General features: G+C 43.7%; 1 protein-coding gene across 4 annotated transcripts in view; it reads left to right on the plus strand.

Annotated features, from left to right (window-relative positions):
* Window positions 1–241: 241 nt before the first annotated feature.
* ankrd13b (ankyrin repeat domain 13B) overlaps window positions 242–12,584 on the plus strand; it is a 35,318-nt gene continuing 22,975 nt past the window's right edge. For all 4 annotated transcript variants that reach the window (XM_079731605.1, XM_079731607.1, XM_079731606.1 and 1 more), the window contains exon 1: window positions 242–554. In XM_079731605.1, the coding sequence (XP_079587731.1) occupies window positions 447–554 (108 nt within the window). In that variant the 5' untranslated portion in view covers window positions 242–446. The remainder of the gene's footprint in view (window positions 555–12,584) is intronic.

The raw sequence follows: 12,584 nt of genomic DNA on the forward strand, positions 1-12,584 counted from the left end.
CCGTGTTTCTTGATGGACATTTGGAAGCAGAGCGTTATAATGTTAACCAACTGCTGGTCCGCGATTGGCTGAGTGCGTGTGTTTCGTGGCGGGCTGTCATCCCAGACTCACAGCAGCGCGTTTCAGTCAGTCACCGTTGTGAGGGGAGGAGAGGGCAGATGCTGGTGGCATAGCTGATCGGGATAGGTGGTTCAAAGGAGGAAGATATTGGGTGGCAGGAGGTGGAGGTAGTGAGGAGATAATGGTGCAGTTATGTGGCAATCAGTAGTGGGGATCGTCTCTCCGTGCAGTGACTAACTGACGACAAGGCTATACCTACGCCTTTGGCTTCAAGCAGGATAAAGGATGGTTATGTTATAGCGTTAGGCTTGACAACAGAGTAGCCTGTACATCGTCCGCGGATACTGAAAGTAAAGAGACATAGGAAGGCAAACTATGTTCGCAAGATGATTTCTGCCAAGAAAACTCCGGAGAAGAGTCGTTATCCTATCCACTATTTAGTGTGGCACAGCAAGCATCGGCAGCTGGAGAAAGAGCTTGCAGCGAATGAGCAGGTGAGAGAGAAAAAAAAATTAAGAATATAATATCAGCAGTGGCCTATGTCTTATTTATTGACGTTTAAAGGGTGTGGGTCGTGCAATATTCTCTGTGATTTGGCTGGTATTAAGGTGCTATCAAACACTTATTAAAAACAAAGGACAAATAAAGACACTTCCCAGTTCCCAAAAATAGAGAAATAAAGGTATGTTTAAGCACACAAACATACAGTTGTATTAAATAATAGGCTATTATTTTCAGTTGACAACATCTTTGAGCCCCAGTTTTATACCTATTCATTTTGCAGGTGGGTTAAAATAAACAGCCTACCTCTACTTTAATATAGATAAAAAATGCAGCTATCTTCAGAAGCGGTGTAGCCTGGTATATATTCTGAACAACAAATGTTTGTATGATGTGTATTGTTCAGTGAGTGTGTATGTTGGGAGTGAGCGGTGCTCCTTGTATGCAGCTTCAATGCAACCTCCTTCCCTTCCCCACCGGCACCTAAACCTTTAGTGAGTGGGTGAGACAATGCAGATACTGTAGCATGTGGGCGAAACACTTGGCTACAAACCCAGTCACCACAGTTATCAAGTCATTAACGTCTTGTACTGGGTGAGCTCTCACACAAGCCACTTGTCATACCCTTGAGGTATGGTCAGATATTCTCAACCACTGGTGAGAATGGGAGGACTGTCGCTCTCGAGTCTGTGTGATGATGCGAGGGTGAGGTTCCAAATGACAGAGCTCCATCGCGATGACGACACAAGGGCGATCTGCACAATGCTGGATCCTAACGTGCTCCTGAGTGTGCCGGTGTGTGTGATTGTGTGCCGGTAGGCATCTTTTGGTCAGTGCAAGAATGGTGCAATTACATTGAGACCACCACCACAAGCAGAGGTGTGCATGGAACTATGTCATGCAAGAATCACACTCTTACACGCGATGCACATTTTGCGCAAGCATGAGTTGCGCACCACCCCCCCCCCCCCCCCCCCCACACACACACACACACACACACACACACACTCACACACACACACACACAACATTCTCAATGTTGAGAGTTAGGATGCAAATTAACAAATTTAATATCATCTAAAGGTGTTTTAAAGCAGATGAGATGCTTTGATTTCAAAAGAGAAATGTGTTATTTGTAGAAGTGTCACAAAGCCAGGGTGACATCTTTTTGAAGCAACATGGCCGACCCATTCCTGCCCTGCTTTCGCTCTGCAGTAGCCCGACTCTTCATTTGTAAAGTCACTCACTGTGAGTAGATACTGCTTCTGCTGGTTGCTTCTGATGTTCCTTCCTTGACCTAAAATACCCTCACTGGCATGGCGGATTCACAGTGAAATAACCTTTCTTGCTGTTTGGGCAGCATGTTGTTACCTAGAAGCATTGAGGAAAGCTAACACCAAGATTAAGCAGAAGCCCATGATCACACTGTTTACAAGAGATTGTAACAAAATCCCCCCTGTGGAAATAGTATTTATAGTATGGTAAATTAAGATTACTTTGAGCAGTTAGGGTTTTCAAATCTAGTGTATGAGGAATGATGGGAATGTAATTTATTCATGGTGTGTTCATTTTTATGTTCGCATTATCATGTTGCATTATTTATGCAATAAAAATTAGGATTTATTTTGTCCAGGGGGCTCAGTGCTATAAAAACAAAGTTGTACGTGTCCAGAAAACTCCCAGGTTTTATAATTTTCAATATGTTTCTTGTATCGAAAAATCATTCAATTGATCTAGCATTGATATATTCATGGCTCTTGTGTTACGGCCGGTCTTGTTTCATATTTGAAAGATAAGACTCATAGTGTCTAGAATCAATTATACATCATTTTCTTAATCTAAATTCTACTCATCCTTAAATAATGATCTTGAGAGGGAAAGTGAAAAGGCGAGGGAGATAATAAGAGACATCAGATAGGGAAAGAGAGGCTGAAGGTGAGCGGGAGAGAGAGAGAAGGGACATTTGCAATCCCTCCCCAGGGGCATTGTTCCACCTGCTTTTTATGCTAGCTAGCCCCACATAAACTCTCGCCCTCTATGTCCAAATACACGTCACACGTCACCTGGTTTGATTGCAGAGGAGATGAAGTCCTAAGGAGGCAGGTATTAAACTCCAGGAGAGGAACAACATATCCACTACACTTCTTCTTTCTCTTATGGTCTCAGATCTCTCAGAGCTGATTGATAATGACAGAAAAAAACTCACATTCATGCATATACAATCACAGACACACACACACACACACACACACACACACACACACACACACACACACACACACACACACACAGACACACACATCCATGTGCAATCACACACACAAAAACACTCATGCATATGCAATCACACATACACTGTTTTTGCATTTAGTGATATACATGATTGTACAAGTCCTAATTGTCACGGTTTGGCATCTGTGTAATAACATTGTAGCATGTCTCACAAGCTCAAATATTTATTACCTCCCAGTAGCTCGTATCCTGCAAATATTGGAGTTGTCATCACGGCCCTATCAGATCTTGCATCTCATTGGACGTGGCATAGTATATTTCATGCAGCAAACTGTGTGCCCTCTGGCTAAGATGTGCTATCAACTTGCTAACCTGTGACAGCACATCACACCCTTCTCATCACTCATTTATCCAGGGCTTTCAGCCGGTCCTGTAGCCACATGCGTACACACCTACACACACACACACACACACACACACACACACACACACACACACACACACACAAGCTTAAACACACTCAAACAGACACACCACAAACATGCACACAAAAAGCGTAAAGATCACACACACACACAGATCATTTCCTGGTGATATAGATATATTTGTCATCTTGCTTCTGTTCTATGCTTTACAATGTTTACACACAGAAAGGAGACAACAAATCTTGGCCTTGGGAGAAAGTTGCATACGATTATTTTCTTTATGCAGGAGTGTGAGGACTGCAGGGTTGATCTGCAGGCATTGGGGAAGACAGGGTATAGCGCAGGGGAGTGTTGGTGGGGGGGAAGAGGGGGTGCTATGGAGGGGGGGGGGTGGAGCAGGGTGGATAATACGCTTTCAAGCCTGATCCTGTTGATCAATGCTATTTAAAGTTTTAACAGTTGATGGATGGAGGATAGAACCTGCCATCACTTGGCTGGCAGGCACGCACTTACGCACACACACACACACGCACACGCACGCACGCACACACACACAAACACAGGCATGCACGCACAAACACACACACACACACACACACACAACACAAACAACATATATCAGTATGAGAAGGGGACAGAATATGCTCAATGATAATGTCTCGTAAAAGTTATGTTGCTCAAATGTAGCAGTGGCATGGCCACCGGCTCCAGTCTTATCCTTGGCAAAAGGAGATCCCGACAGAAACTCACTACCCCACTGCCAGATCACATGAGCATTATGCACCCCATGCACGATGTCTATTGATCGATCCATCGCTGACACTGTGGAGATTTGGAGCAATAGCTGTTATGTTACGTTATGTCCTTGCCTCGAAAAACGCAAGTCTATTACTATTTTTATATAGTGTGCTACTGCTGTCCATGTGTAGCTGTGAAAACAGGAACCGGGTTCCTGTTTGCTAGGCTGGCATCCATTCCACCTGGGACGCAGAGGGACCTGAGAACACTGAGTCCTTAGGGAATCCCATTTTCCACAGGCAGCATGTCTTTGAGCTACACATGTGATCAATACTTTGCAAGTAGGATAGAGTATGTGTGTGTGGGTGTGGGTCAGCGGCGGGATGTAGGTGTGTGTGTGTGTGTGTTTGTGGGAGGGATTGTGTGTGTGTGTGTGTGAGATGGTGTGTTTGTGTGAGTCTGTGTGTGTGCGGTGATGGGTGTGTGGGCGTGTGAGTGTGTCAGTGGCTTGTGAGTGTTTGTGTTTGCCCGAAGGCGTTTGTGTGTGTTTTAAAGAAAGAAAGTGAAAAAAATGCTTTGACTGCAGACTGGGTGGAATAATTGTTATATTGGCTATCAATGTTGAGAGAGAGAGAGAGAGAGGGAGAGAGAGAGAGAGAGAGAGAGAGAGATTAAAAGACAGTGAAAGAGACAGAGAGAGACAGAGAGAGAGAGAAAGAGAGAGAGAGAGAGAGAACCTGTTGAGAGATACTGTAGAGAGATACTGTAGACACAGCAAAGAGGAACATCAAAGTGAGGCTAAATGAGAAGGTGGCCCAGGTGAGCTGGAGACAGAGAGACGAGGGAGAGACAGAAGAACACAGATGGGCTGCGGTGACACGAGGAGAAAGATAAGGGTTTGATGTTTGAAGAAGACAGAATATCTCCAGAATAATGAAAGCGTGGGAGATTTTCACCATTAAAGTATACTATCAATATACATTCCCGTAAGTACACCTTTTAATGATCCCACGATTGAATTTGGGAAAGAAAAGTGTAAAATGGAGACGAAGAGGAGGGCCAGCGGAGAAATAACTCGATTTACAGCGAGCACAGGGTCAGTGTCTGTGGCCTCCCCAATGTTAGACAAACATAAAGGCACAATGAGATTGAAAATGAACAGGGGCCTTGTAAAGACCAGTGGTCTGCCGAACAGAGACAGGAAATGAAATAAAAATACACCCTCTCTTTCCATCTCTCTTGTTCTTTCTCCAAATCTTGTTTTCTCTCTGCCAGTTTTTTTGGTCACATGTCTGCACTTCGTCTGTTTATCTTTGCTTGCTCTCCATCCCTCTATTTTCTTCTCCCTCCTGTTTCCTCAATGCCATTTACCTCTCCCTTTTTTGGTCAGTCTGTGGTTCCCCGGGCAAGGTGTTAATGGTAATTCAGCGATATAAATTGTTATGGCTTTGCGCTGGCTCAGACAAGCACAGCCGTAAATTCAGCTTGGAGGGTTCATCCCGCCTTTACTGCGGGCCTGCTTCACTTCCCTCGCCATCTGCCAAGCACCAGCCATTCCCCACCACCTGTCTCCAACCACAAGACCATCTCCTCTCTTCCATTCCCCGTTCTCCTCATCTCTGCTCTCCATTGTTATCGCCTCTCTTTTAGCTGCTCTGCTCTTCTTCTTTCTTCTCTCCTTCCCTCTTTTCTTTTATTCTCCTCTTTTCTCTCCTCAATCACTTCTCCTCCTCTCCTGATTTCCCTTCCCTCCTTTTCTCTTGCCTCCTTTTCTCATCTTTTCTCCTCCTCCCCTCCTATTACCCTCTCTCAACCACCCTTCTCCCCCGTTTTCCTCCCTTCTCTTCCATTCTCATCTCCTCTCTTCTCCAATCTTCTCATCCCTCCTCTCATCCTCTCTTCTGTTCCCTCCCGTCCGTCCAGATGACTCTGTGTATCCGTCCAACTGTAATTCCCTCCCTCCATTCCCTCCCCAGCCAACACTTCCGCTTCTCTAGCGTAATGAAATCTGAGACCAATCCCTGGCCAAGCAGGGCCACAAGGGGATCAGACGGAGTGAGTTTGGGGTTTGATTTAGTTAAGTTTCTGAAAGCTTTCAACAGAGACGGAGGAAGAGAGAGAGAGAGAGAAAGAGAAATTAGGGTATGACTGAACAACAGAATAATGTGAGGCGAAGAAGGAAGAGAAGCAAACTGCAAGGGGACAGAAAATAGATATTTGAGCCATAGCTGAATATAACATTCCCAGCGACTCAAACTGTAGCTGTGTCTTCTCTTTTCTGAAGTCAGCATCACACCAATGTATGTTGTATAGCCCCACCACGATGGATATTGAAAAGGGCTTTTCAGGGTCCCAATGGATGCTGCTTCCTCTTCAGTCTAAGCCTTTAAAAGGCAAGGGAAAACTGGCCAAAAATGAGTCTATGTCTAGGGAGGACTTCTGCAACAGGTGCCTGGTGGCCTGATATTAAATTAAAGACAAATAACAATGAGCAAAATATATGAGCAAATTAGCAAAATTATGAACGCCCTTTAACAACTATAGATTCCCCTCCTTTTCACAACTATATGATACTATTCTTTAGTATATGCTACACGTGAACCTCCTAAGATGGTGCGATTTGATTGGTTCGCTATCTCGGGATATTGGGCAATATCCCATGATTGAGATTTCAAATTCGGGACATTGTTTTAATGCGCGTAACAGTTGTCTCGTCACGCTAATAAAAATAAATAAACCGCAAAAAAAATCAATTAAATCCCGGCAAAAAGTGTTATCTTGTTTATTTTTGGAGTGTTCACGTGTAGTATATACTAAAACAATTGTTCACCTCAGGCTCCGTTAATAGTGGGGAATAGGCTATTCCCCACTATTCACCTCGCCTTCGGCAAATAATGTTAAATATACTAGTATTTGCATGATCTGCACACATGCTGGCTCACGCAAAATGCCTCATTCATTCAACAACCTTACAGCGAAAATTACAGAAGTTTACTTCCTCTTTCTACTCGTGTGTGTGTGTTCCCTTTGTTTCATGAGCTTTTCATTTGAAAACATTCATTGTGTCGTTCAATCAATCAAACAAGTGATAAAACTTTCAGACATGCTGTACATGAGGAGCCCTGTCTTTTGCTTCCTCTCTGATTGAGGTTCACATACGAGATCCCACTCATAATCTTTTTAAATTTCTCTCATTACCCCCCCCCCCTCTCTCTCTCTCTCTGTCTATATGTCTGTCTCTCTCTATCCGTCTATCTATCTATCCATATGTCTATCTATATATCTCTCACTCTCTATCTGTCTATAACCTATCATATATCTATACTTCTTCACCTTTAGCATGTCCCTTAACACGCGCTGGGTGGCTTTGCGTGGCCCGAGAGAGTGACACAGTCACACAGGCAGAGCAGAGCGAAAGGGAAGAGACACATTACATATTCTGGGATTTAGGTCAGCACATCTTTTTAGCTTGTTGATCTGGCTGTCACGCTGTTGGCTTCACATCCAGGGAGACGTAGACGACGCCACGATGGAAGGGTGCTTGGAAGTCGGGGTGGATATGAGACGAAAGCAAAAAAGGGCCCCCAAACAGACACAGGCAGACACACACACACAGATACACACACATATGCACTTTGACTAACAGCCAATCAGGGTGGCGAGAAAGGGCGGGGATCGGGGCAAGTTATTTTTACCCTAACTCTCACCCTGCTGCTTTCTTGTGTGCCCCATGGAGAATCTCTTTTCAGAACGCAGGTTTGTTTGTGTTGTGAGAGATACACACACACACACCTACACACACACACACACACACACACACACACACACCCACACACACATCAAACATACCCACACACACACACACACACACGTGTGTGTGTGTGGGTGCGCACATGAGGTTGTAGGTGCACAAATGAAAGATTGATGTGGGCCTAAGTACCTGCCACGCTACATCAGGCCGAGCTCATGCTGAGAAAGAGAGAGGGAGGGAGAGAGGAGAGCGAGGAGAGAGACAGAGAATAAAAGAGAGGAAAGAGGGGGATAGAGAAGTAGAAGGAGCAGATGCCAGAGACAGAAATGCCTATCAATAATGCACCTCCACTGAGCTCACCAGAGAGAGAGAGAGAGGGAGAGAGAGAGAGAGAGAGAGCGAGAGAGAGATTGTAATTATCTCCTCCCCCCATTTCTTCACAAAATATGTATACATTATTTTTTTAAAAACATAAACAATGCATACATTTGTTCATATATCCGTAAGGAACAGTTGTTATACTGTATAATCTGGAGACAGGAGAATGGGTGTGAGAGATATACAGAAAGATTTAAAAGTTTGAATTAAGTTAGGGAAAGGATGGTAAATAATAGAAAGAAAAGCGAGACCCACACATTTATTTTTTTAAATAGATGTGCCAAAATGCAAAAGCTGGATACGTGTGTGAAGAAGTGTGAAGAAACCCAAGAAACCCAAACACAACCAAACAAAACCAAAATAGATATGCTAGCTGCTCAAAAAACACTGATGATTTACATTTACATCAACAATGTGGCCAGGGCTCTTCATTAGAGCCACACTGAATATAAACCAAGGTGAAAAACAGTCCAATTGATGTATTATCTCCGGTGCTGGTTTGACTGCATATATAGACACAACAACAGAGCACAACTATCTTCCCATTCAAATTAATTAAAATTGACTTCATTCTTTTGTGCAAAAACATCTTGAGTAATTATCAATAACATGTGTACCTGGGACCTTTTTAAGACTCTGTTGTTCTAGTCGTGGTAGTTGAGCTATGGAGAGACAACAGGAATGGAAACAGGATTATCTGTGCGCGGGACCACTGCCCCCCCCCCCCCCCCCCCCCCCCCAGCAACCACGCTTAACAGGGATAAGGGACTGGGGGGCCTGCGGACATGTTAAAGCACAGAGTTTGGCCACAGAAATACTGACCTACCTTCCAGTGAGCCAAAGGACTCTTGTTGTTTGTTTTGCCGCCGACAGCCAATAGAGGGGAGCCCAGAGAGAGGCAGGGATGACATAATGTCCCTAGGGCGGCTAGTGAATCACATACACTTTAAACAAGACCTGTGGGATTTACCTGAAGGGTCTGTGTGTGTGTGTGTGTGTGTGTGTGTGTGCGTGTGTGTGTGTGTGTGTGCGTGCGTGCGTGCGTGCGTGCGTGCGTGCGTGCGTGCGTGCGTGCGTGCGTGCGTGCGTGCGTGCGTGCGTGCGTGCGTTTATAAAAGAGTGAACGAGAGACAGAGACAAAGAGAGAGAACGGAATATGAACTCTACTTGGCCCATTAGCAGTAAACAACCATTTCCTCCAGAAGGGTCCTGATTTATTAATGGACCGCGGGAGTGAGGTGTGCTGGGTGTCACAAATGAATTCCTTCTCTATGTTTATAATCTATGTGTCTGCACATTTTTCCAAGGGATAATGTTTACATTGTCGACTGTTATATGAGTAAGTATAAGTAAGTAAATATAGTAGTGTCTGTCTGTGGGTCAGTGTGCATTAGAGTAGATATGAAAGTGAACATGTGTTAATCAAGTTGTGTTGGCGTGATGTGATCCTTATTGTGAACAAAAATCATTATAGCACAGAATAGCGTAGTCATTTTATTTTATAGACTGTACTTCTTGTACTAATTGGAAGTAATGTGCTTCTTTACTATTGGATAAGTACTTATGTACTTCTTTAGTATTTATTGACCATAGCAATATAATTTCCTCTGACCGTGTCCAGATTTCGGGTTCCATTGTTGTAACAGGTAAATCAATTTGATAACCAGAGAAACACTCTGAGGAGGCGAGTGACCACTCAATGGGCCCTCTTCACAGTCACACACACACACACACACACACACACACACACACACACACACACACACACACATACACACACACCACAAGTCAATATACATTGACCATGCTGGTGCTGTGACAGACACAAGAGCCACCTAATGTTATATTACAGAAACAGGAAGTTACTTTAGCCTGCTATTGATGACCTGGTAAAAGGGCCCATATGCCCAATGGGTGTAATCTACTCTAGTCTATGGGCCATGCCCTGGAGTATGAAAGGAGCCGACCCATGATTAGTGTTATGAGCGACACCTGTGCTCATCTTACGATCCCACCTCTTTGTGAACTACAGCACTCATGCATCTGTGTTGGTTAGAGATGGTACGAGGTCTCCAGCCTTAAAACTGTTGTTAGGTAGTCCTTTCAAAATGAAGCCTATGAGTATTGACCCCGTCATCCAGGTTCAGACTACGTAATTAATCCCCGGGGGGAAACTGTTCCGTTCACATTGTTCTTCTCAGGGAAGGATTGTGTAATGTCATTTTTTGTGTGGCTGCTAGATTGTCTAACGTGACAGTGGCTGCTTGGGCAATCTGCTGCAGAACAACTTTTCCACGGATATTTCTTCATCTCGGGTCCATCCTGGTTCTAAACAGTAGCTAAGTAGAACCAACTAGAACCAAGATGGCCGCCAGGTGAATGAAGCCTGTGTCTAACTGCCTTTATCAATACCCCTGAGCAGCAGTGGCTATCACCAGGGCTCACAGGGTTACAGAAATAGAGCTCCTAGGAGGAAACACAGGTGGCACTGGCCCGTGTTAGGGTTGGGGGGAGTGGCCTGAATATTAAACATGAAGAACAGGTTTATTATCTTGAATATTTATGTACATGAGTGTGTATTTTTTCTTTTAATGACAATGAAAAAAAGGAATATACATCATGACATAAATTCTCCACTTGAGTTGATACACATGACATTTTTATCTTCACACATTTTTCACATTAACATCTGTGTATCCATTGTATATCCATTTCATAGATAACATACAACTAACTATAGCTATATAAAAAGTTTCAATTGAGCTTGTACTAAGCTATTTTGTAGAGTAAAAATATTGCTGAGAAAGTGTGCTTCGTTGACTGGGTTCAAAGAAAGGTGGGAAGAAGCAGTAAGCCACGGGTTGACATTGGGGCCGGTATTGGAAGCGTTTGCACATTTCACCCTCCATCTTTATTGCGTTGCAGGTGATGAGCTGACAGTTTGCTCGGAGTGAGTCACTGACCCGGACAATAGATTCTAACTATATATATTCCCTGAGAGCCTGGGAGGGTCATAACGTATGGGACAGAGTCGGCAGGTTTAGGGAGGGAGAAAAGAGAGACAGGAGCGAGATAAGGACAGAGTCCCACCCTGATCATAAACAAGGCGAAGCTGGAGATGAACGACATCATTTTAATATGTTGACGTTCCTCAGCTTAATGCTGCTCCCTGTTTTCATCTATCCGTTACTATTCTCTGTCCTACTTTAGATGCTTATGTTCTTTATTTTGTTATTATCTGTGCTGGCGGCACCAGCATCAGAGAGGCTCATGGGAGTCTCCTGCTGTGCCCCCAACCCTTGCTTTATTGCATGTTTCTGTCTCACTTCTAATTCTCCCTGTCTATTGTTTGTCTTGTCTTTTAGCTGTTGCTGAATCGCCCTCCCTCTTTCTCTCTCCCTCCCTCCCTCCCTCCACCTCTCTCTCTCCCTCTCTCCCTCTCCTCCGGACTATCCATATGACAAGTTGCACTTGATACTGAAAGCAAGTTTAAGTTTAAGTGTTTAAGTCTTTCTCTGTCACATTCACAAGTCTCCATGAAATATGAGCCAACAGGGAGCTAAAACAGATCACCATCAAAGTTACCCTTTCTTTATGTTCGCCTGTTCGATGTCAGCACTTTCCCCGATGCAAACAAAATCTCTCTCACTCTCTCCCTCTCGCCCTCTCTCTTTATCATCCTTTTGCGGAAGGGCAATGCAGCTAACTAAAAAGTTCTTAATTATAGAAAGAAAAGCCATTTTGCTCAGTTACAGTAAACATACTGTAACAAATGGCTGTGACAGGTTATTTTGAGCCTTTGTCTATAGACATACATATTTTTATTTTGTATTTAACAGAAGGTAGGAAATTTAGAGAAACCAGCCAGGGGTAGCTAAATTTGGAAAGTATCAAACTGAAAAAATCCAATGCCGCTCCCCAAAATCATCCATATCGTGTATACCCAAGCTTAAAGTGACACTTCCAGAAGCAGAAGACGTAAGTGACAGATCAGATCCTGTTGCTAAATGCCTGAATCTATCTGATGTAACAGCAACAGATTGAGTGGGTTGTCAATACCTTCCTACAGGCTTGGCTTGGCTAGGCAGAACATTAACTTCAGGACTAGTCAACCAAAGCTTTTATTAGCTCAGAACCAGCTCTTTCCCATCAAAATCAGCTATTAATGACTGGTTTAGTTAAATACTTTTGATCGCTAAAGGCAGAAGCTTAATTGATGTACATGGAAAGCTTGTCTATATATATATTTTAATATTGCGTGTTTAATGTAATTGTATTATTATTATCATATTATTATAATACCACATGTTAATATTCTCTTAGATCAATGAGAGAGAGAGAGAGAGAGAGAGAGAGAGAGAGAGAGAGAGAGAGAGAGAGAGAGAGAGAGAGAGAGAGAGAGATAGAGAGAGAGAGAGAGAGAGAGAGAGAGAGAGAGAGAGACAGAGACAGAGACAGAGAGAGAGAGCTGATCACAACAAACTCACGGAATCAAAATG

This window comes from Pollachius pollachius (genome assembly GCF_949987615.1).
Source record: "Pollachius pollachius genome assembly, chromosome: 3".
Lineage (NCBI taxonomy): Eukaryota > Metazoa > Chordata > Actinopteri > Gadiformes > Gadidae > Pollachius > Pollachius pollachius.